Source organism: Girardinichthys multiradiatus, chromosome 4 (assembly GCF_021462225.1).
Source record: "Girardinichthys multiradiatus isolate DD_20200921_A chromosome 4, DD_fGirMul_XY1, whole genome shotgun sequence".
Classification (NCBI taxonomy): domain Eukaryota; kingdom Metazoa; phylum Chordata; class Actinopteri; order Cyprinodontiformes; family Goodeidae; genus Girardinichthys; species Girardinichthys multiradiatus.
Window position 1 is genome coordinate 34,529,591 of NC_061797.1, and position 23,319 is coordinate 34,552,909.

Consider the following 23,319-nt stretch of genomic DNA (forward strand, 5'->3'; position numbering starts at 1 on the left):
TCGCTGGAGGGTCTATATATAATCTGCTGGTCTCGTAATGTCTTGGGATCCCCAGGATGAGCTGGAAGTGTTTTCAGGAAGAGGGATGTCTGTGTTTCCCTCCAGGACTTGCTACACGATCTCAGATGACAATAGATGGATGGATCAACATAAAGAATAGCTCATCAGTCTAATATAAAGTACTTGCACTTGTTACATGTTGGGCTACTATACTGTACATGAAATGCAAACAAAGATGGAGCATATTTTATGTGTATTATTTTGCGCTTTGCAAGGCCAATCACTTCATTTATTTCATTGTATGTATCTTTGAGGTTTTAAGCTGCCTTTAATTTCTTTCAACTTTTCCTTTAAGAAATCAGTCATTTTATAAAGTTATGATAATCAATAGTTCTCCAGGCTTTCTAGGGGTCTTTCATAGTAGTCCTTTTCACATTTTGATTTATTGTGTCTAACAGCATTGTTTTGCTGTATGTTGTGAGCTATAAACAAATTGTCTCTTAGTGACAGAAATAAAAACTGACTCTTCACTAAACTGCCATGTCAACGTTTATAAGCTTTTGCAATGTCTAAATGACATGTAGGTCAAAGTTAACTGGCTTAACAAGCAAAATGCATTGCTCTAAAAATGGTCCCGTAATGGACAACAAAAATGAGTGAAAAAGAAATCAAAACTTTAAGAAGAAAAAGATCTTCAGAAAGTCGGAAGAAACAACTGTTGGCAGGAAAATTTAAAGAAATGAGAGTAATTACTTCCTGTGTTTGATCTGTGGCCCTTAAATATGCAATATATCAGATTTTTGTGTCTTATAATTTTATTTTGTCAGAAGTTATATATGTTCGTGATCTATATTATCATTATTGTCAGTAATTAGTTATTTTGAATTGACTTTTATGTTCTCCATGGCTAGGGAACCGAAAACAACCAAGGTACACTATATAGACATATCCATTATCTCATGAGAAAAAACAGACAGATGTCTTAACAAACATTGCCACTGATTTATGGCTTTTGCTTAGTCTCAAGGAACCGCTGAAAGTAAATATAATTTGTTGCTGCAAAATCTTCAGCATCTGTTCTACATGTAGAAGGCTTATAACTTGTACAGCGCTTTATCAGGCCCGAGGATTTCAAAGTGCTTTGCACCCATTCACACACTGACAGTGGTAAGCCACATCACAGCCACAGCCGCCCTGGGGCTGGCTGGCAGAGGTGGGGCTGCCATACAATCAGCACCACCGGGCTCTCTGATGACTATCAGCAGGCAAGGTGGATGAAGTGTCTAGCCCAAAGACACCATGACTGAGATGGACAGAGCGGGTGTTCAAACCGGCAAACAACCGGTTACAGGAAGAACCCCTATGACCTTTGTATTCTATTTTAGTGCAATAGTGTTACCAAACAATTCTAGTTTGGCGGTCTTTCCTCGTTGTTTGCAACAGAAGACTCAGGGGTCTTTTGTAAGCCATTTCCAAGAGCACAACGCTGGTGAACACGCATGTGCTCTGTGACACGATACTGGCGTGAGAAGGTCATTCGGCAGCAGGGGCAGGGGAAGGGCCGTACGCCAAGGTGGCTCCGCACATGCCTGTTCAGAGAACCTCTCTGGCTGAAGGAACGATCACACAGAGAGCACTGGAAAGCCTGATGATTGGGAGATGACAGATGAGCTGACTTATCTGTTGCCATAGTGGCTGGAAGGGTGCAAGGTATGCAAACAGATACAGTGGGTGGCTTGGAGGCTCGATCATATTCTGGCTCACTAAGAGGTGAACACACTGGAGTGGTGCTAATAATGGTTTCTCCCTCATTAGGTTTGGAACCCTCCATGACACCAGTGTTTTGTGTAACCCAAACTCTTGTTCGATATTGTTTTATATCAAAAGGTTTTTCTTCTTTGCCGTCTCTCTCTCTGTCAGACTCGTCAATGCTCCCACCTCTGGCTATAGAGGAACCCTGATCTGTTTGTGCATTATTATGACTTGTGATTGCAGCTGTCTCATTATGTTTGGTGTTTATATCCGAATGGTCTTCTGTCTCTACAGGAAAGTATTGTCTCAGGGACCTTTGACCTGAGAAATCAAAGGAATCGACATCACTCAACTCATCTGAATCAGGAGAGAGGCCAGGCTTAGAGAGTTTGTGATTAAAGTCATGAAGTGATGCAATCTCACATGGTTTGCTCTGCCAATGGTATGGTGGACCAGTGTGTCTTGTAGTGCCAGACAAGTTATTGTCTATAGGCGCTTTTGAAGAGCAATGTGGCTCAATGGTTTCAGGCCTTGAACTTGTTCTACTTTCAAGCACTATGCAGTGTTTGGAAGCAGATAAACTGTTAACCAGTCCTGATTGTGATGTGATACATGTGAATTTTGTTTGTTTATTACTAACTTTATATTCACCCTTGCTAGAAATATCATCCTTTCTGCTTTTGTCACCTTTGTAGACGTTAGGGTACCAGTCTGTTATAGGTCCAGATGTCTTGCAATGATTTTCCTCTATATCTGTTACAGCAGGACACCTGCTAGAGTAACTGTGTTCCCCTCTCACTTCCTCCTCAAGACATTCTTCACAGTGAAAGTTACTTCCTGTGTCTTGTGTCTCCATGGGAAGTGAAACTACAGCTCCCTGATCTTTTGATTGTTCCTGTGTTGCAGTTGTCAACAGTGTTCTCTGGCATTCAAAACAATCTAAGCGTTGATATTTGGAGGGCACAGGATCCAAATCACTTTCAATTTGGTGTTTTAAGCCTGTTCTTGAGTCATTATTCTGGATCAAAAATTCTCCAAAATGTTTTGTGTGACTTTGCAAAGAATCGCGATTGGCGTTCTGATTGTTATTGTTCATATTATAGGATGAACTCAGGTTGGTGTGTTCACTGAATTTAAATTGATGCACATTGTTGCTGTTGTGATCCTTGTTCACCTTGCAGCCAGTAGCACATTTAGTGTGCCTTATAGTGCTTCTAGGGTCCTGATTTTGTACTTCATCTTGATCTTTGCAATCAGTGGTAACAGCTTCAACAGTGTTGTCATTGTCTGTGCTGAGGAAGAGTGGGAAATGGGCCATGTTGGAGAGAACTTGCACTGAAGACTCAGATGCTTGATTGTGAGGAAGTCCTGCAGAGACTTCCGACTGCTGCAGAACAGCAGCTCTGCTACTGTGACAGATGACAGGTACTGCCCCACAGCATGAACGAGACGATGATGAAAAAGTTGAAGAGTCTCTCTTTCTGTTCTCAGATGTACTGAGTAGCTCTTCCTCTGGGATTCTCTGTTCAATGTCTGCTTTTAGAAAGTTAGGTGAATGATGCTTATCTACATCCCTGTACTGAATTACTCCAGATATGTCATGCACCTTGCCTGTGTCAGCTTTATGCTTCATTGAGTTCTTTTGTGTCAGAGATTTTTCCTGTCTGTTGTCACAAGCATCAACATTGTCGATTCTTTCAAGTATGCTGAAAGTATTTAAATCTTCTAAAGTAGCAGAGCCCGTTCTTATGAGGCTATTTGAATATTGCTGTGTTATACTTCTATCACCATTTTCAATACTGGGATCAGTGCTGACTGAATTTATCTGCGCTTCTTGAAATAACTCCTCATTAAGTAACTGCTGTGTAGTTGTTGTTTCAAGCTTTTGAAAAGAATATGTCATGGCTGACGATGGAAAGTCTTTGACTGTCTTCAAATCAGTCTTGCAAGTATTTTCAGTCTCTTTACATGGATACCTTCCAGCTATGCCAGGAGCACTTTTATCATCTGAAGCATTAACTGGGATCTGCAGCCAGGTTGCTCTCAGAGCATTATGCAATTTTTTCATCTGCATGTGGCAGGCAGCAGAGAGCAGTCTGTAATAATCCTGTTGGCTGAGAGGGTTTGGAAGAACCCCAGTGTAAATATAGTCCAAAAGGGATGGTAGCACAGTGTCCGATAGACTTGGATCATGTAGTTCCACTAGGACACCAGATGAGGACAGGATGGATGCCAACACTGGACTGGAGGCTGCCAAAATACACCTTGCAGAGCAAAGAGTGAAGTTAAGTTTGATATATACTACGGTGCTGTGAAGAAGTATTTGTCCCTAAGTAATATCAAATAGCTTTGCCTTTTTTTCCACAAAAACTGAAAATATTCAGATCATCAAAAATGTTTTAATATTAAGCAAAGACACCCTGTGTAAACCCAAAAAGCAATTTTTCAATTATGATTTCATTCATTAAGGGTTTGTAAGAAATGTAAGTACCCCTTGTTAAGGAAACCTGAATTGAATTTAAAAGACATGCCCAGGCCTGATTATTGCCAGGCAAGTAGATTTAAGCAATCGCTTAAACAGAACCTGTGCAAAAACATAAAGTTGACAAAAGACCTCAAACCAACCATATCATCCCCCCACTCCATCTCCATCTAAATAAACTTTAAAAAGAAACCCGTTGACATCCCAATCTTACTGTAAGAGCTCACCTTGGGACAACATTTCTCCACAGTGATGTGCAAGACTCATTACTCATCGTCATAAATGCTTCATGTTTATGATAAGTAATGTTGTCATAAAATGTTGTGTTAGTGCAAATAAGCAGTTATTCTGTTTAGAGGGAAATTACTTTTTCACATAGGGTGAGGCTAATTTGGGTAGCTTTTTTTCTTACTAAATGAAATGATCCTCACTACATTCTGTATTTGTTGAGTCTTATGCTTTTATATAAAAATTTGTTTGATGATCTGAAAGCTTTAAGTGTGACAAAAAAGCCAAAACAAAAGAAAGTGGATACTTTTTTTAAAAACCTGTATAATCATGTGTCAGACATCTCTAAATTTTTGCCCTTTTATAAATATTGCTGCATTTGTGTATAATATGGTGCTCACCTGTGTGCATGGTACAGCTGATCTGAGTTCTGCCCCTGCCTTAGTACACAGTCACAAAATATGCCTTGATCTCTCTGATGGTTCAGATATGCCAGTAGTGATGCTGCATGGGTGTTGGTGTCCTGGGGAGAGGATGTCGCCTGAAGAACAGGTGTGAAGATAAACTCAATATTATCACTATAATGACAATAAAGGAAAATCATTATCTTTATAGCCATTCAGAATTAATCAAGTACATTATATACACCATTTTACTTAAAATAATATTTACAAAACTGCAATGACATTTTTAAATATTCTTGTTTATAATTAGATTCTAGACTCTACAGGTCTGCATTTCTGAAAGTGAAAAGTAATGTGAAAACCTAACCTTCCTAAAGTTAAAGATATAGGGAAGAATTAAAGATTCTGTGAACAATAATATAGGTTAACCTTTGGTACAAAATATTAACTGAAATAAATACATTTAGTAGATTCCCTTTGGACTAGCAGCAACACTGTAACATGCTACTGAAGGCCACTGAAGTTCTAAAAATTAGTGAATGGGTTATGAAAAATGGTCTGCAATCTACAAAATCTACAATATTAAAAGTAAAAGCTAAAAAATGTAAAAAGACTCAGTGGAGAAACTATTGTATTAATTGCATTAAGTAGAAAGAGGACAGAAAGAAACAACTGTAATTTAATTGTATTTTATTAAATCCCTTTTTTTTTTTAAAGCTGAACATGATCAATATCTATCTCATGCTTCAAATACTTTAAATTATTCAGCCTTATTTATCAGTCGTTGTTAATAACATCTAATCTCAGAAAATATACAAAATAAATAGGTGCTGCTAGTTACTATTAAAAAAACTTAAAAGCAAGGATCCACATTAAACAAAATATTAAACTCCTGTGATGCGCAAACCCCAACTTTTATAATTTTTACATGCAAGATAGTAGTGTAGGATCTTAGCAAATTAGCAAAGATAGGAGCATTACAGACTGACTAAAATGAATATCAATAAAAGCAGTCTTACCTCCATAATATAGCGGGAGACCAGCAACAATCACTGTCTGCCTTGCTTTTAGTGTGAGAAAAGAGTCTTCATTGAGGATATATAGTTCCACCCTACTATGTCTGCACAGAGTCTCATGTGGAAAACAATCACACGCTTTTCATATTGGGAGCAAGGCATGACGTGGATGTTCAGGTGCTTATAAGGAGTGCTGGACTGTGATGTCAGATTCTCCGTGTCCTGTTATAGAGGGGCTGACACCGGCATGCAGAGGAGCAGCCCCAGATCTGTTGCATGTAGAACCGGTATTCCTGCTTGCGCCACAGAAAGACTGCATAAAGTAAGCTTTATTTAAGAGACACAAAAAAATGTGGTGGATCAGTGCTGTCCTTTATGCTCATATCAGAATCATCGTACACTAAACAGAGCTCAAACTCAGGAGGTTTAAAGCTGGTTTTCTTGGACAGAGGTCAAAGATGAGTCACAGAATAGTCTGATCATATATTAGTAAGATTTAAAGAGCAACAGGTAGAATTTGAGTTTCTGCTACAGTCTTGTGTGCTATTATGCCACATTGGACAGCTCCAATGATTCTTGAGATGATTTCTATCTATTTCACTTCTACACACAGAAGCTGCTCTGGTGTCACGAGTCAGTTTCCCTCTAGCTGACGTTTTTGTTGACAACTCCATACTAAGCCGTTTCTCCACCCTTTGAACCATGTGCTTGTCATGGATTTTAATCCCTGCACCACTCTAATGTTACAGCCACACCTCCTGCTATCCATGGGGCTGTAGTACATTTTCCCTAACAACTGTGCAATGGAAATACTACTGCAGAACAGTGCTGCGATGCATTGTGGCACGTCTGAATAGTGTCTTGTGGCACAAATAGATGACATAATACAACAAATTTAGCTGCAACTAAAATATGCATAAGGAGCTTATGTTGCCTGTTTTGCTGTGCAATCAATTAATTTAACAAATAAAACAAAATCAGCTGTAATTTTTGTCCAGCAGATTGATGACATTAAAATACTGTCTATACTGTTCACAGGCTTAGACATCACCATCCAGTATTTTTAAGAGATGTAGAAACTGCTCCTGGTTCATCTAATTCTTAAAGAGAACACAGTTGTGCATAAGATCAATCAGCTTTAATTGTTTATATATTGTTTTTCTGCCCGTTTATGGACAATATATTATTTAAATGATCTACAAATTACTGATATCCTTTATTTTTTCATTTAATCTGCTAATTATGGTCTTTGGACTAGCTACTTTAGAGTCCTACAGTGAAAGCATTGTTTAAGCATTTTAATTGATGATACTGTAGAACATGCAAGATAATGTAAAGAAAAAAAACCCATAATTAAAAATTATTTAAAAAATGTATGTTCACTTTTCAGTGCAAAAGAGTTAATTAAATGTTCATCAATACGTTTCCCTGTTTGAGACCTCTCTTCTATGACCCTTAAATAAAAGCCAAATAATTAAAACTTATTGTAAAACATGCACCTCTTTCCTCTATAACACAGAAATTATGCCATAATTTCAGCAACAATCTACCCTTTTTTGTATGAAAATAAGTTTTATATTTTCATACAAAGAAAGCATCAACATCAGAGAAAACTAACTTTACGAGATTGAAATTAAAAAAAATAAATAGAAAATCAACTGCAATCTTCGAGATAAAAATACAAATAACATTACCTGACCAAATATTCCACAATATTACAAAATGACTAAAAATAGAAAAATGCAAGTTTGAAAGCAAAAAATAAAGACAGCATACTGCATACATCTGCTCTTCTAATTAAATGCATTTAAATAGTTGGCATCATGACGAATGAGAGCCATTTGCTTATGTGTACTTTGATCTCTGGGCCCAACCATTACAGCAGTGACCGCAGATCATCCGAGACATCCTAGAGGCTTGTATATCACAAGCCAAGAGTGAGACACACTTACATTCTTCGAGAAGGGCTTTAAATGAAAGCGCTTATTTCAGGAAGGGCCAGTGCATTGATTTAAGGGCTAAGAGCAATGTGACCTCTCTCACAGAGAGTAAGCTCAACACATACAGGCTCTTAAGTGTTTCTATTCATTGAATGTGCAGGGACATACCTCACGTGCTGTACCAGATGGGTGCAGAAAAGAGGGTGTCTCAGGCAGTCACACAACAAGCTGCAGCTTCTGGAAACAACATGTTCTGGAAGTGTATTCTTATAATTAGGGTCTATGGGTTTAGTATAAAAAAAAACAAAAAAAAACAATGGGTGCAATGCTGGTGGTGTAGGGGGTCAAGCACGCAACCCATATGTATGGAGGCCTTAGTCCTTGATGCAGCTGTCCCAGCCCCGGCAACATTTGCCGCATGTCTTCCCCTCTCTCTCCACCCCCATTTCCTGTCTAACTACTGTCAAAAAATACTGGAAAAAAAAAAAAAGGCTCAATCAAGTCCTGCCACAAATTCTCAGTTGGATTTAGGTTTGGACAATACCTGGGCTTTGCTTTATGCTCAGGGTTGTCCCGCTGGAAGATGAAGCTCTACCACACTCTAACAGGTATTTCTTCCATGAATTTAGATCCATCCATTTTGCCATCAACTCCGACCAGCTTCCACCTCCCTGCTGAAGACAATCATGACCACAAAATGATGCTCCCACTACCATGTTTCACTGTGGGAATGCTGTAGCGCAATCACATAAAATCCTAATAAAATACATTGAGGCTTGTGGTTGTAAATGTGAAAAGGTGTCTTTGTGTGACTTTAATGGAAAAAAAGTGAAATACCTGCAGGATAAAATATTCAGATGAAATTACCTAGCTCGATTTATGCTGTAGGCATAACAATGTTAAATGTATTTTAATTTTATGCATGGAAGCCTTACAGATATCTCAAAAGATATCTATTCGGGAACACCAGATATAAAATATGTTTATAAGCACCAAATTGAATAAAGATTTTACCTAATCATGCCTTATCTCCATTATTACAAAATCAAAAATATTCGTTACGTTTGTTGGTTTTAATGATCACCATGCTAAAATACCTTTTTGCTGCTGTCTTCACCACTTTGTTCCCTCACGTGGTAGTCCTGATCCATGACAGAAAAAAACAAATACTCAGCTGACCACATACCAACCCCTCTCTGCAACACATACAGTATAACACTGGACTCCAGTTGTGTGCTGACTGTTCAGTTTCCATTTTTACACATGCAACACCACCTTCCTCTTGCTCCCATTCTTTTTGCTCTGACATCCAGAACATAGCCATCGTGACAGCTAACTTTAGCTCTTTGGCATGACATTGTCCACACTCATCCCTACATAACTGACCCTGCACACGTACACACACACACACACACACACAGACACATAAAAAGGAACCCAGAACAGCAGGTCTCCTCACCGGTGCCAAGGAGCAGCGTGATTTATATCAGAGTAGAGAGTTCAGCAGTGACCGTGTTTAGTTGGCTGTGGCCATGTGATGGACAGATGTCCAACATGCCCATCTGTTATCTAACTGAGGACCTTCGTTCCATATTTGAACCCTCAACTCAATTGCTATTTCCTCGATCTCAGCAGCAATTAATCAAAAAGGCATTGCAACAATATGCAAAGGTTTAAAGGAATATATGACATTAATTAAGATGGGATTAACAGATACAAATTGAAAAAAAAAATACTTATGGAGCAGTTCAGAATATTTCAACAACAAAAAAGCAACACATATTAACTTTTAAACGTACTGTAACTTAACAGACGGTATGTGAGAGAATAATGCTAAAATGTAAGGAATCCACAAGTTTTTTTTTATTTTTAAAAAATATGAGCTGATCTTCAGTCTATGCAATGCAAAAGAAATATATTTACTTGTCTTATTTCAATATTTAATTATTGTTAGAGTGCAAAAAAGAGGCATAGGCAGCTAGTCTGATCATAAATTCTTAATGCATAATGATTTTTGGTTTTTTTTGCAGATTTGTACAATCAGATGGAATCTGAAAATAGATCCCTTGACCAGTTGGATGCTTCAGAGAGGCAATGGTCCTCAGATGCATCAAGATATCTCTCACCTACTGTGTCATTAGCATGAAATACTGTCAAAGTCTTATCCCCTCCATCTCCCCCAGACCCTTTCCTGTTACAACCTGAATCCCTGCAGCTGTTTTCTGTCTTCAATCTTTTTCTGAACGAGACACTCGGCTGCATTTTAAAAGCAGGAGTAGGAGCAACTATTCCCTCACAAACCTCATAATCGCAAACAGACACATCGCTCGCTGTAGAATTATGTTTCTGACTGGTTGTTAATGTTCCTCTTTTTAGGGCATGCTGTCCAACTGGATTTCCGTCTTTATTTTTCTTACGTTTCCTGAATCTCCTTCCTGGAGTGATTCTGTTCCTACACCGGCTGGATCTCATGCTCCACATTAAATTTTCTTTTGAGGACTCATCTTTCAAATTTCTGCAGGAAGTAACTGTGGGTAATAGTGTCATTCCACCTACTTTTGTAATGGGAGTGGACTGAGAAGGAGGAATAAAGTCAAAGTCTTGTAGATCTAAACTATCTCTTTTAATGCCCAACATGCCTTTTAGTTTCTGTTTGTGGGGCGTTGAATGTGACACACTGGAGTTTTCATTCTTTAGATGCTGATCATTCATCTCAGGACACTGGAAACATGCATCTGAAGGCAAACTCACAGTTTGAGCATGAGTTGTGTGTGTTTCTGTGTGCACCCCCATCATGAGAGAGTCACCAAATAAGTCAGCAGAACAGTTGTAGCCGTCCACTTCATTGTGTTCTTCTTGATTTTCAGGAAAGAAATAAGCTTTGTCATCCAGTTGTATTTCTCCATCTTCAGACCTCTTCACGTGTTCAGCACAGTTCTTACAGTCTTGATCAGATAAAATATGTTCATCCTGTCCATCCGGTGCAACTGTGTTAGTGATAGCTTGCAGTTTATCTATGGAGATTTTCTCCACAGTACTCTGACAAGCAGAAGCTGGTTCAGCTGACAGGTGTGCGATTTCCACAAAAGTTATTGCTGTTTGTTTTTGATGCTGCAAATTAAATTTTTTTGATTTATCCAGAATATTAAAATCTTTGTTTTGTTCGCACAAAAATGCTGTGAGACTCTCAGAGAAGGGCAAATCATCCCAAGCAAATGAGCTTGATAAAAATGTTTTGGTTTGTTGTGGGCTGGAAAGCTCCTTTGGAGTGACGCTTAAGCTTTTACACCTCGGTTGGGATGGACTAAAGCAAGTTTTCACACGGAAGCTGTTTCCAAAAGAGGAGTTTTCATACCCAGTTGATGATGGACTACTGAGAAAACTGCCCTCTAACTGGAGAGGAACGGTTCTCTCCTCTGTGCCTGGATGGTTCTCCGGGTAAACTCTCTGCACAGGATGTGGTGTTGTGCTGTGTTTGGCCAGACTGTAGCTCTGATTTCCACCATCCTGACTGCATATTTCCTCCTGCTCTGCTGAGGATGTCACAAGTCCAAGTGACTGCTGCCATACAGAGGTGGGAGCAAATGAGTGGTCATGGTGTTGGGATCTGAGATGGAAATAAAAGCAGCTCTTTAGACATCACACTGTTGCTTATGAAGGAACACCTTTGTTATTTGAAAAACTGGATGAAAGAGCAGCTGAGACAAATTAGGTCGAATTGATGTTATAGAAAAACATGATTTCTCAAATTCCTTACCGGAGTATTGATTGGGAAAGAAGACCAAAAGGAAACAGAGTGACGTCACTAAAGGTGCTGTTCGGAGAAGGACCAGAAATCAGCAGCAGGGGGGATGCGAGAGGTCTAAAGGTTTTGCTGGGGTCAGAAGACTCCGCTACATGCTCTGAAGCTTTCTGAAGAAGACGCTGATAATAACTGTGCACCGTGCAGCCAGTCAAGCCTGAGGCTGTGGGAAGGATCATCTGACTGGCAACAAACTGGGCTCTCTCTCTCCTGCTGGATTCATTTCCATCAGGATTTTCAAGCCAAGGTTCTCTTTCTGTTCTGCTAACCTAAACACAAAGATGGACAGAATAAGAGCAGAGATAAAGAAACCCTAAGAATACTTCCTTTACGTCCATCCAAGTGGATACAGGTTCGCTTTTATTCCTGTATCAATATTTAAATAAACATCCAACAGAAATAAAAATATACAAATACAAAAGAAATTCATTTTGTCCATACTTCAGCATCAATGCTATGGTTAGAGTTAAACACAACTAGCACTTCACCCTGGCAGACTGGGCAGTTTTGTTTCAGTTCAATTCCTGGAGAACTTGTAAAACCAGCCACGGCTGCAGAAATAACACAATCCAAGATTCAGCAGTACGTTGTTTTTTTTTTTTTTCAACAAATGTGAAAGTTATCACTATGAAAAACTACATAATATTACATAATATAAGGCATCTATTCATAAATGCATTACCTTTATACCAAAGATGAAGTGTCTACCAAGGAAACAGTCTTCAACTGCCTTCACCAACAATGTGGACTGTGCTGATGGTCCTAGGGGTCCCTCCAAATTTTCAACTAACCTACAACATTACAGTTAATATTATTTTAAAAAAAACTGCAGTCAAACAAGCACATCAAACTTTCTCATAATAAGCACTAGTGTACTATGCACCACTTATTGACTCATCTCCATTGCTCTCTGCTCAACCACGTTCGAGGAGGCCTTCAACTTGGTATGAGCTCTATGGGCTACAAAATGCTATCAAAATATTTCATGACGTTTATTGCAATGAAGATAATGATAATTATCTTCATTGCAATAAACAATATGTTCTAATTAAGTCTTAAAATTAGCAACAGCCAAAGCCTTACAGACATAAGTAAAACTCATCCATTATTAATTAGCCACTATAGACCACTATGCCAATTAGATTAGGTTGTACAATCATATTTTGAAACATAAACGCAGCATTTATTTCATGGAACCAACAGAAAAAAATTATCTCAACGAACTTAAGATCTGCAGATTTGTCAAACCATTATTTCATTTTGGTAATATGGGCTTCTTTTCATTTGCTTGTTTATAATAATTAACAAAAATGTTGCCAATTAATTATGATATATTAGATAAGATACACAATGGATCAAACCACTACTGTCATCTGAATAATATATGCAACACTGCAAACGCAAAGGACAGTGATTGCCTACACTTGTAAATTTTTAGTGGCCTAGACACTAAAGCTAATAAATTACTAAAATATCATCCTGCAGACAAGATTTTAGCTTGAGTAGAGAGGGGATGTAATTTAATAAGAGGGTATTTAATCAGTTATGAAAATGCAAAATAATAAAACGTATTCATCTAAGTTTTGTGTTAAGTATTATTTTCTTTTTGGTGACTTGTTACACATATTTATACTGTTAATATCTAAATGGATAAGCTCTGAACGAACTAATAAAGCAAAACAAATATCTCACCAGACCGCAAGATTATACAAGATGGATGGACTTTGAACACAAAATAAGCCATTAAAAAATAAATCACCTCTGTAATCCACTTGCATGGATGCCAAAAAAGGGGTTCAAGCTGTTTCCAAACACTGTTACACCGAATATGGATGTATCCCGGACAACCCGCAGTGAGAGACGGTATCTGTAGTCCACCTGATCCTTCAGACACCAGTAACCACACCTGGAGCACCGATACCTGACAGAAAGCACACATGACTCCGTTTTAATGTCTGCAGGGCAGGAGAAATTCAGTTTTAATTTAATGAGAATATCCATGTTGAATTTACTCTAAAATAACACTTTTCAACCAGAGCATAATCTTATTAAAGTCTTTGCATGTGTTATTACCTTAAAGCGTCTCTTTCTTCAGCATCGAGCCGAGAGAAGCAGGCTTTGCAGCAGGGATAAAACACACAGGCATCTTGTAGAGACAACACGGCACAACCCACCAGAACCCGCCTGACAGACATAAGCTCAACCCGGAGAAACAGAAACCAGAACAAGCTAACATCTAGCTAGCTCCTCGGGTAACATGAGAGATGGTTTTTCTACGCTGTAGCTGGTAGAAAGAATTGCGGCAAATGGGGAACCAACAGAGAAAAAACACAAACCCGAAGAAATTTATTTTCACCCGGAATTTCTTTCGATCTGTTTTCAAATGAAAAGCGCCACTGGCTGTTTTCGGTGGAAATTCTTCTTCGACTTTTGGTTTACAGACTACGTGACTGCAATACTGCCACCTTTTGGAATAAATATGACGTTTTCCTAAGTAAATAAGGGAAGGAAAGCCAATATGTATCCCGGTCTTAATAAAACTAGGACTATTTTTTATGTATCTAATGTTCACATTTGAAAATTAGATTGTATTTATTATTCATTGTGGGGTTTTTTTTCTATTACCTTCTACTGTTTTGTATAAAATTGTAAAATAATGAGTAAACAGTTGTTATGGATGTATGATTCTGTGGCCTTTTCTAATCATCTCTTTGCTGACCTAATTAAATATATCTGCCCTTGTTGTTTATCTGCCGCACCGCTCACTGCCACAGCTTACACGCCATAACGAAAGTTACAACTGTAACTACGGTTCTATGAATCCCGGATGACCGCCAGAGGCGGTGCTTCAAGCACTGAATGATCATTCTTACGCAGGTTGAGAAATGAATAACAACATGGTCACATGTGACCTACCGGTGGCTCACGTGACTCTATATAGTCACATGACACCGGGAGCCCAGTCCCGACAATCTTCGAGCACGCCGAGCCCGAGGGACCGAGCACTCTGGCGGTCATCCGGGACTCATAGAACCGTAGTTACAGAATACACGTAGAGAGCGTGCGTCCAAGCTCACGCGTCATGAGGGTGAAGGCCTGCAGAGATGCATCCAACAAGCCCTGAGTCGGCTGGTCCAAGGGAACCGACTCCAAGGAATAGGAGAGACCCAATAGTAGATGGGAGAGTGAGTTCCCGATGCGGCCCATCCAGGCACCCGAGTTGTAGGCCCTACACAGCAAATCGCTTCATTGGAAGGAACAATAAGGGAGGCAATGGCAGACTAGACAGGGGGCATGCAGCCCAACCCGAACTTGGGCACCTCGTGCATGGCAGCCAGGGCCCTGCCATCCGCTGTCGGGCAGGAAAAGGCCCTTGTGTCCGTCCAGCAAGCATGCAGTTCCTGGATGTACTCCACTGAGGGAGGAACGGCAAACGCGGCCTTGGCATCACAACGCCTAAAGAAGGCGCTAGATGGAGCAGGCTGGGCCAGGGGAACGTCCAGCTGCAAACGGCCCAGAGCCGTTTTAATAGCTGCAGACACCGGTTCCCCCGTACATCCCTGAGAGGCACCGGAGTCCGAACCCGAGGTCCAGGAGCCCAATTCCGGAAAGGCCTCTCAAAAAAGGGTGCCCGAGGCCGCAACCGAAATAACATCCTGTTCAGGAGGGGAAGTTTTGCTGCGGCCACCATCCGCCCAGAGAGACTGAAGCAGAAAATGCCACTGGAAAGTCAGCGCTTTAGAAACGTATAAATGAATGAATGGACTCAGCACGAGCAGAAAACGCTACCTGTGAGCCGAACAAACTTACCAGAAACCCTGGAAGAAAAGGCAGCTTGCACCGCCTCTGGAGGGCAGAACCAACCACAACGATCACGAGGCTCCCAGCAGCAAGAGGAATGAGGAACAGACAAACACAAGTCAACACCTGCATTCATCAACCTGCGCACGAGAAGAAGGAAGGGACTGGGCTCCCGGTGTCATGTGACTATATAGACTCACGTGAGCCACCGGTAGGTCACATGTGACCATGTTGTTATTAATTTCTCAACCTGCGCATGCGCAAGAATTATCATTCAGTGCTTGAAGCACCGCCTCTGGCAGTCAGTAGGGATGAAATAGAACTGTTAAAATCACGCAACACATAGGGATAAACTGATACAAGAGGATGACACCCCTTAGGAGGGTTAAGAACAGGCATAGATAAAAGCAGGACTCACACTCCATTCTCGGTTCATCCCTAAGATGGGCTGAGGGGGGCCCGGTAAACAGTGGAGGCTCGTCCGACTGTCCAGGTTCCAAACGGGACCAACCCTGCAAGGAGGACCCAGACAGCAGCGGCGGGGGGACCGAGCCTTCAGTACAGACCGCGGTCATCTCATCAGGTAGGCAGAAATACCTGGTAGACAGACGCTTTTGCTGCAAGGCTCGGCTCTCACGTCTCTTTTTCTGGACTTCCACTGATCCAAATTTAAGTATGGAGTGACATTCACTTAGTCTATCTATTGTAGATATGTTTATACTGTTTAATTTGCATTGTATTGCACCGACTACGCCAAAACAAATTCCTTGTATGTCCAAAAACGTACTTGGCAATAAAGCTTTTCTGATCCGATCTGATCACCAGCATCCTTGCAGGCACTTCTGGAAAACGGCAAACAGCGAATCATAAATCCAGCTAAAACCACAAAACAATTGGACTCTTAACAGCTGGTGGAAATACATGCACGTTGTGGGAATGTTTTGGAAATTCATGGAGATTTTACAGGTAAATCATTTTCACCCACTGTCATACAGCAGCACTGCAATTCAAAAACAACAGGCGAAGAAAATAGCTTTATAACTCACTGTGCGCCTCACCCGCTTTCTGTTTAAAAACTCACAAAACAAACCTAGTCTACTCAAGCATGGTGTCAGACTAGATTGAAAATTAAAGAACAGAGAACAGCAAGATCAGCCTTTAACTAACATAGCCATAATGCTGAGGCCAGTTGAAAAGCACATGCAGAAAATTCATTTTACAGAGAAATAATTCCATATTTGACCCTTATTATGTGCCTTTTTGATTTTTCCTCTTTTGAGAGAAGTTCAATCCTCTTCTCAGCTCTGTGACTGCAGCATTAAACTTGACACAGACATGCAGCTGCCTGAAAACAAAGATAACACTTCTGCACACAGCAGAAGCCTGTCTCTTCTGAGAGCTCTGATAAAGATTGTAACTCTACCCTGCATGTGGCCAGGGGCGAAAATCCCATTTTATTTTTGGGAGAGACACTAAACAGAAAAATTTCAGAGAGTAATTCTTGGGGGGGACATAAAAAAAAAGAGCTCCCTCCCTCTCTCTTTCCTGCTCCTTGGCAATTTTTTAGCATGTTAAAATTATGTTATTGAAAGTAATATTTGTAGTTATAGCATTGCTCTTTATTAGTCCATATTTTACCCTTATACAGGTTTTTTATGCTCAACCAGCAATGTCAACAATGGTATTAGGTGCAAGGTAGCAACGGTCCATCTTTATGATTACATCTAACAGAATTTATTTGCATCCTGCTCTAATTTACACTTTAGTCCATGAAAAATGTGAATTAGATTTTTATCTGACAATAACATCCTGACAGAGGTTTTTGAAAAATCTGTCCTCAGTCCTAAGTGATCTCTTTTCCCTCCTCGCTCTCTTCTCATGTGTCCTGTCAGTGCTGCTACTTACATACTGTTTCAGCTTGTTAACCATCATAAGCTAGGCTAGTAGAGGCTGGTTTTGGACAAAGCGGGAGAAATATCACTTTTTATGTTATAACTGTTAGGAATAACCTTTATTAATATGCTCATAGCTGTTTTTCCCATTTATACTATAGTGAAATAAAATATAAGTTCTAATGTTTCCCTTTTGTTACACTAGGATAAGAATGCTCATAGACATACAGTACAAGGATGACCCAAGGATTGTCATAAATGACCTGAAGCTGGGGCACTGGGGTTGATAGTGGAGCAGCCGGTATAACTGGTTTGATTAGAAAGCTACAGCACACTTAGATCAAGTATGGACACCCGCTACTACACAATCTAACAAATAGACACCACAATGGTGACACATAAGTCTACTGATAATCACTGAGGGAGAGCACATCCATTGCATTGGAGTGCCAGATATAAAAACTAGATGTGACCTTCTATCGAGGCTCTTCGTCATCCTCTAACGGACGTCAACGGTCCGAGACGGGAGCCTCAGCACTGATCTCTGTAATCATTCCTCTGCCTTAGTTTAGATTAAAAGAACTAAAAGTTGGAAACTGTATGAGAGTCGTTCATTTAAGAGTCTTTAGATAGAGTGTGGGATTGGTTCCGGGGTTCCAAGGACCGGAGGGGCTCCGAGGCGTCTGACCGCCAGCAGGGTGCGGTAGCTCAGACATAACCTTGCATTCTTTGAACAAGTGATGTGATACATGACTAACTGGCTTTAACACATTAATGCAGTTTCCTCGTCCAGCGAGTCTGACCCGCTCTGAAAACGAAGCTGCCGAGAGTAGCAGCCGGTAGCCCCTCCCGTTGGAAGCAGCCAGCGCCATAGAAAGAGTGTGCATGTGGACCAAACTACTTTGTGGGATAGGGGTGTCGTGATCTTTTAATAATTAGGAAACTTTCTTTACGTACAATTAACTTGGATCACTTCAGCTGTGCTTTTATTAAATATTACTATATTATCATTTAAAAAGTGTTTTTGTATTTACAATGATTATTGGGGGAGACATCTTTATGACGGGGGGGACACATCCTCTTCGTGCCCAACCAGGATTTCCGACTATGCATGTGGCAAACTCGAGGCCCGCGGGCCAAAACCGTCCCACCAGAGGTTTATGTGATTCTCTAGAAGTAGAACCTTAGATATGATAACCTTTTCTCTCTCAACAGGGGGAAGCAGCAAAACAGCAGAAGTCATTGTGCTGGTACAAAGCAACAGGTCCTATTTCTCAAAAGCCATAAAGTGAAGGATAATTTGAAAAATGTCACAACATATTTTGTGCAACCGTGTGAAATCTGCAATTAGTTTAATCAAAAGGTTTCATTAAAAGCAGGACTGGGCAGCGTTCCTGTCCATAGTGCTCCATGGAAGCAAATAATGATTAATTTCACTAACATGGGAGCAGAACGCAAAACGGAAGGAAAAGGATCCTTCTAAAAAGGGAAAGAGAAGGAAATCACACCATGGGAGTGCCTGAAATCATGAGATCTGACGATGGCACTCATTTTCTCCAATAAAGATCCAGGGGAAGTTGAAAGATGAAAGGGAGTAAAACATTAATTGGTGCAGGTTTTCAAACCAGCATTTCATGGGTTAGTATGGAGAGCTAACAGAACTATGTATACAAAAATAAAAGTTGGCTAAAGTCTGCAGACACAAAATTAACCTGGATTGAAGCTCTAACTAGGTTTATTTAATCTGAGATCCTCTCCAAATGCAACAGAATATGTCAGTATACATGAGATACTAACAACTTCATCTACCGCAGAAATAACATCACCCTGTGTGGAAGTTTTGCTGACTGATCATAGGCTGGATCTATGAAACATTATGTGCACAGACTAAATGACCCAAGACCAAATGACCAAGATTCTGACTGACTTGTGACTGGATGGACCGGACAAACAATACCTTTAAGGTGGAACCCACTAAGACAACCTTATTGATTATTGGTGGAATAAAAAAGAATTGAAGCATTCAAAACAGACCCAGTGGAAACAAAAAGGATTATGAGTAATTATGTGTATTATAAGAATATAAAAAAAAAAAACTACATTCAAACTTTTGCAAATGAAATTGCTCTGACAGAGAAGTAACTAAAAATGTATTTGTATAGCACATTTCAGCAGCAGGGCAATTCAAAGTGCTTTACATTATAAAAACAAAATCATTAAAAACCATCAAGCAGATATTCATGACAGTCATGGGGGAAAAGTGGTCAGTGTGTGAATGTGTGTGAATGGGAATGACTGATTTCATTATAGAAAGTCTTTGAGGGACCATAAAAGGTCTGATGTTCTGATGATCATTGCCAAACTTCTGTCTCAAAAAAATTTCCAGAATTTTTCCAAAATCATATAAAGATAGCAATAGTTCTACCTGTATTGAAAATACTGATAAACATAAGAAAGGTCATAGACCTGTCTTCAATTTTTCACAATTCTTTTACAAACAGGGTAATCAAACTTTTATGTGGCCAATGTCTGTCCATTTTGTCTGTCTGTTTTTGTGAAATGAATGTCTGTTTCATGTTAGTTAAAAATTAGGGTATATGTGGCAGGGTACATTTAATTGAAATTGTTTTCTGATATGAAACTAATTGGAATTTTGAGTTTTTAGGTGTGGGGAAACAGTTTAACCAAAAGGTACACTGGGGATGCAGTCCTGACTAGGCCATGGACCGCCTGCTTGAAGGGTAAAAACATTTTAAACTGTCTAATGCTCAGTGTTATTTATTAAATAAATATTATCTATTTGCCACCTAAGGGTTGCCACAATAATAATTAAAGACTACAAGAGCAGGTCTGATCCTCAACAGTATCATAATAATATTAGGTCAGTTCTTTATGATGAAACAAAAGGATTTTAACAGATGTTTGGACCTTTCCAGTCAGGTTCAGAATGATCAAATTAGATTCAAATTTAACACAAGATGAAATGAACCTTAACAGAAATGTTGAAAACTGAAATGGAGAAAACTTGAGTTAACTGAAACAAACTTTAGTTACTTGAAATAATTACAAAGTGTAATTTATAGCTGACTGAAACTGTGCGGTGTATTTATAAAACTGGGTAAGACAAACTAAGGGTATAAGACATAACATGCCCTTCATTTTTGTGTTAATCAATTTCATTGAGCCTTCTAAACGGATGAGGAGTAAGCTTTTTCCACAGGTATCAGTTACAGTCAAATGTAATTGAAACAGATTTTTAAAATGGTACCTATGGTTGAGATTTACTTACATTCACAATTTAATGAACACAATACTCTTCTTGAATCCTATACATAAAAAGAGACCAATCGAGCTATGAAAAGACAGTAAAACAAGCACTAGAACTAATGAAATTAGCACTTAGCATTATTATAATAATAGCAACTAATAAAAACTAGTGACCCCATTCTTAAATATAATAAGGACTTACTGCATTAGAAAATATAGATGTAGGATCTCAGCTCCTCTCCTCCTGGTTGGTTCTGGCAGCTTGTTATCAGCAGCTGCAACTCATCTCCTGATGAGCTCACGGGGCTTCTTAAGGCAGCTGCTGGTACAGGCCTTTGCTGGAACATAACCTCTGTTATGTGGACTGCATGTCTGCCTACCTGCCCGACTACCTACTTACCTACCTGCCTGTCTACTTGTCGACCTGCCTATCTGCCTATCTGCCTACCTGCCTGCCTGCACCTGGTAATATTCCCTCCTAAGGACTGCACTGTAAATATACTCACCACCCGCACTCTCTCCTTGGATTCCTGGATTCCGGCCTCCTCCCCTGGTTCCTGGACTACTCCAACTTAGTTTCCTAGGCAAGCCTACCCTAGAAATAAACCTCACTTACCGTCTATATCCTGTGTGTTGAGTCTGTTTTCATCCTCTGGTTTGTTCTACTTTGACTACCTAAGTGATTCATGATAATAGATAGATCTAAATAAGGCTAGGCTGTTATAATCTTGCTGATGAATACCACAAAAATTTTTATGAAACCAGACGATTACAAGAGAGCAGCTTTATCATGGCCAAACAGAAACATTTGCCGTGAAGATCCAATGTCCTTCGACCTGATTTTGACTTTATTTAACCCTATCATGGCACATATTATGTATAGAAAGAAATAAAAGGTATAATTGGCAGCACTGACAACTGATCATTTCAAGGGTAACCCCTTGAGATGTACCATCTCGTTTTTGATAGGGTCCTTGCAGAACAGAAGATAAACAACAGTAATACAAATGAAACAAATATGAAAAACCACACAGAAATACCCACAACATTCTCAAGGACACACAAACACACACACTCTCACAACCATCAGCATAGCAATTGCATGGCACATACACTTAACTTCAAGGCACAAAATAAGGCTACTCGGTCACCCGGACCTCCAGTTGAAGAAGGGTGAGACTTTTGGATGTAGGCTGTCAGAGGCTAGGCGAGTCATTTCCCGACACCAGCTTAAACAGAACTTTCAGTAAACCTATTTAGTAAGACCTCTCAGGTTTAGGGAAGTCCGGACCCGTTTGATGGAGAGCTGGATTGAGCAATCCCTTTTAGAATTAAGGAAGTAGGAGGGAGGGGTTGGCTCAGCGGACAATGAAAATACAGATGCAGAGTTCCTGTGCAAATCTCTGTGAGGATTAAGTCCAGAATAAATGAACCTTCGTTCTTACTGAAAGCAAGAGCAAGATGTTTTACAATAAAGTAAAGGCAACTTGGAAATATGAATAGCAGTGATACAGCAAGTAAGTAAGTGAGGCAAAGTATTCCAAGCTGATGAAGCTTTAAACTGAAATGCAAAACATCTCATTTTTCCTAATTCTTGGTGTAAAACACAAAAAGATGACTGATCAGCATTTCTCAGGCCATATTTTGAATTAAATTTGAATAAATATTTCTAAATACGCAGTATTTCAAAGTTTGAGGGGATGAAGATTAGTTTCTGTGGCATGGCCATAACTAACATCTTGTCATAACGGTTTTTGTGGTGGACCAGAGGCAGACAAGTACGGAGGAAGCAGAGTGGGATCAGTGGGAAAAACTCCTTTAATAGAGTCCGCTAATTGCAGGCGAGTGCAGGGCGACAAGACAATCCAGTCACTGGCATAGAAAACAGGATCCAATATAAGGGTATCTCCAAAGAAGCATCAACGAGACGTGACAAAAAGACATGACGACACCGCGCCGAACAAAGGACAAGACAGATCTAAATAGGGACGAGGTGAACATGAAACAATAGGGCAGATGATCAGGAAAAGAGGGAACAGGTGTGACGTGGAGACAGGGAGGCAGAGGAGACAGAGAAAACCCATTGTGACACATCAGCATGTTCTAGGATTGGCAGCACCAGTTGTGTGAAAACTTTTTTATGAGCTGGAAGGGAAAAACATTGTCAGAACGATAATGTGACAGTTTTAAGGCAACAGGCTGACAGGAAGAACCCTGCCCTGACCTTTCACCTCCTCTCTTCAGCCAGGGTGTGTCTGGATTCACAGAGAGAGCAACTGACACACTATGCTCAAAGATTTTAATCTGCTGTGAAGTTTTTGTCTCATAACACACAGGAGGCTCTAACCAAAGAACCAAAAGAAGAAACAAATGGAACTCTGAATGAGGGCAAAACTAAGGTAAGCAGATTATATTCCAGGAAGGGAGAGCCATCCTCTGAAGGAAACCTCAGAGAACTTAGAAAGCACCTGATGAAGAACATATGAATAGGTTCAATTGGATATCTTTTGACTTAACATTTCATTTCCAGCTAACACATCAAAAGTGTGCTTGTGGAATTAATTAATTTATTCAAGTAACCATAACGTCATAAAGGTAGATTAACTCATCTTTTTGCTTTCAACTAACAAAATACAATTATGTGGAACCTGTTTCATACATTTTTGAGTGGGCTGGGTTACTTCAACAGAGGGAATGGGATAAAGAAATAAACAATACAAATTATATTTGTTGAG

The 23,319-nt window shown here is 39.8% G+C and overlaps 2 protein-coding genes across 3 annotated transcripts; both read right to left on the minus strand.

Moving 5' to 3' along the window:
- Positions 1-797: 797 nt before the first annotated feature.
- On the minus strand, positions 798-8,939 carry LOC124866840. Of its 2 annotated transcripts, none has more exons than XM_047362824.1 (3): positions 8,367-8,939; positions 4,864-6,209; positions 798-4,016 (listed from the first exon to the last, which is right to left on the minus strand). In XM_047362824.1, exons 2-3 carry the CDS (start codon positions 5,079-5,081, stop codon positions 1,409-1,411), a joined length of 2,826 nt encoding a protein of 941 aa, XP_047218780.1. In that variant the 5' UTR covers positions 5,082-6,209; positions 8,367-8,939; the 3' UTR covers positions 798-1,408. The 2 variants fall into 2 exon arrangements, with proteins under 2 accessions (XP_047218780.1, XP_047218781.1); XM_047362825.1 differs by having other exon boundaries at positions 4,864-5,003; positions 5,886-8,939.
- A 327-nt stretch (positions 8,940-9,266) lies between these two features.
- On the minus strand, positions 9,267-14,505 carry ddias (DNA damage-induced apoptosis suppressor). Its single transcript, XM_047362826.1, has 5 exons — positions 13,698-14,505; positions 13,384-13,545; positions 12,307-12,415; positions 11,580-11,893; positions 9,267-11,429 (listed from the first exon to the last, which is right to left on the minus strand). The coding sequence occupies exons 1-5, from the start codon at positions 13,817-13,819 to the stop codon at positions 9,863-9,865; spliced, it is 2,274 nt and encodes a 757-aa protein (XP_047218782.1). The 5' UTR covers positions 13,820-14,505; the 3' UTR covers positions 9,267-9,862.
- Between the last annotated feature and the right edge of the window lie 8,814 nt (positions 14,506-23,319).

Coding starts and splice junctions, on each gene's coding strand:
- LOC124866840 (XM_047362824.1), bottom strand. CDS start 5,081: ATGGCTATAAAGATAATGATTTTCCTTTATTGTCATTATAGTGATAAT. Junction 4,017..4,863: donor CAGCTGTACCATGCACACAG/GTGAGCACCATA, acceptor TTGCTCTGCAAG/GTGTATTTTGGCAGCCTCCA.
- ddias (XM_047362826.1), bottom strand. CDS start 13,819: ATGTCTGTCAGGCGGGTTCTGGTGGGTTGTGCCGTGTTGTCTCTACAA. Junction 12,416..13,383: donor CATGCAAGTGGATTACAGAG/GTGATTTATTTT, acceptor GTAATGTTGTAG/GTTAGTTGAAAATTTGGAGG. Junction 11,894..12,306: donor ACTTCATCTTTGGTATAAAG/GTAATGCATTTA, acceptor CTTTGTGTTTAG/GTTAGCAGAACAGAAAGAGA.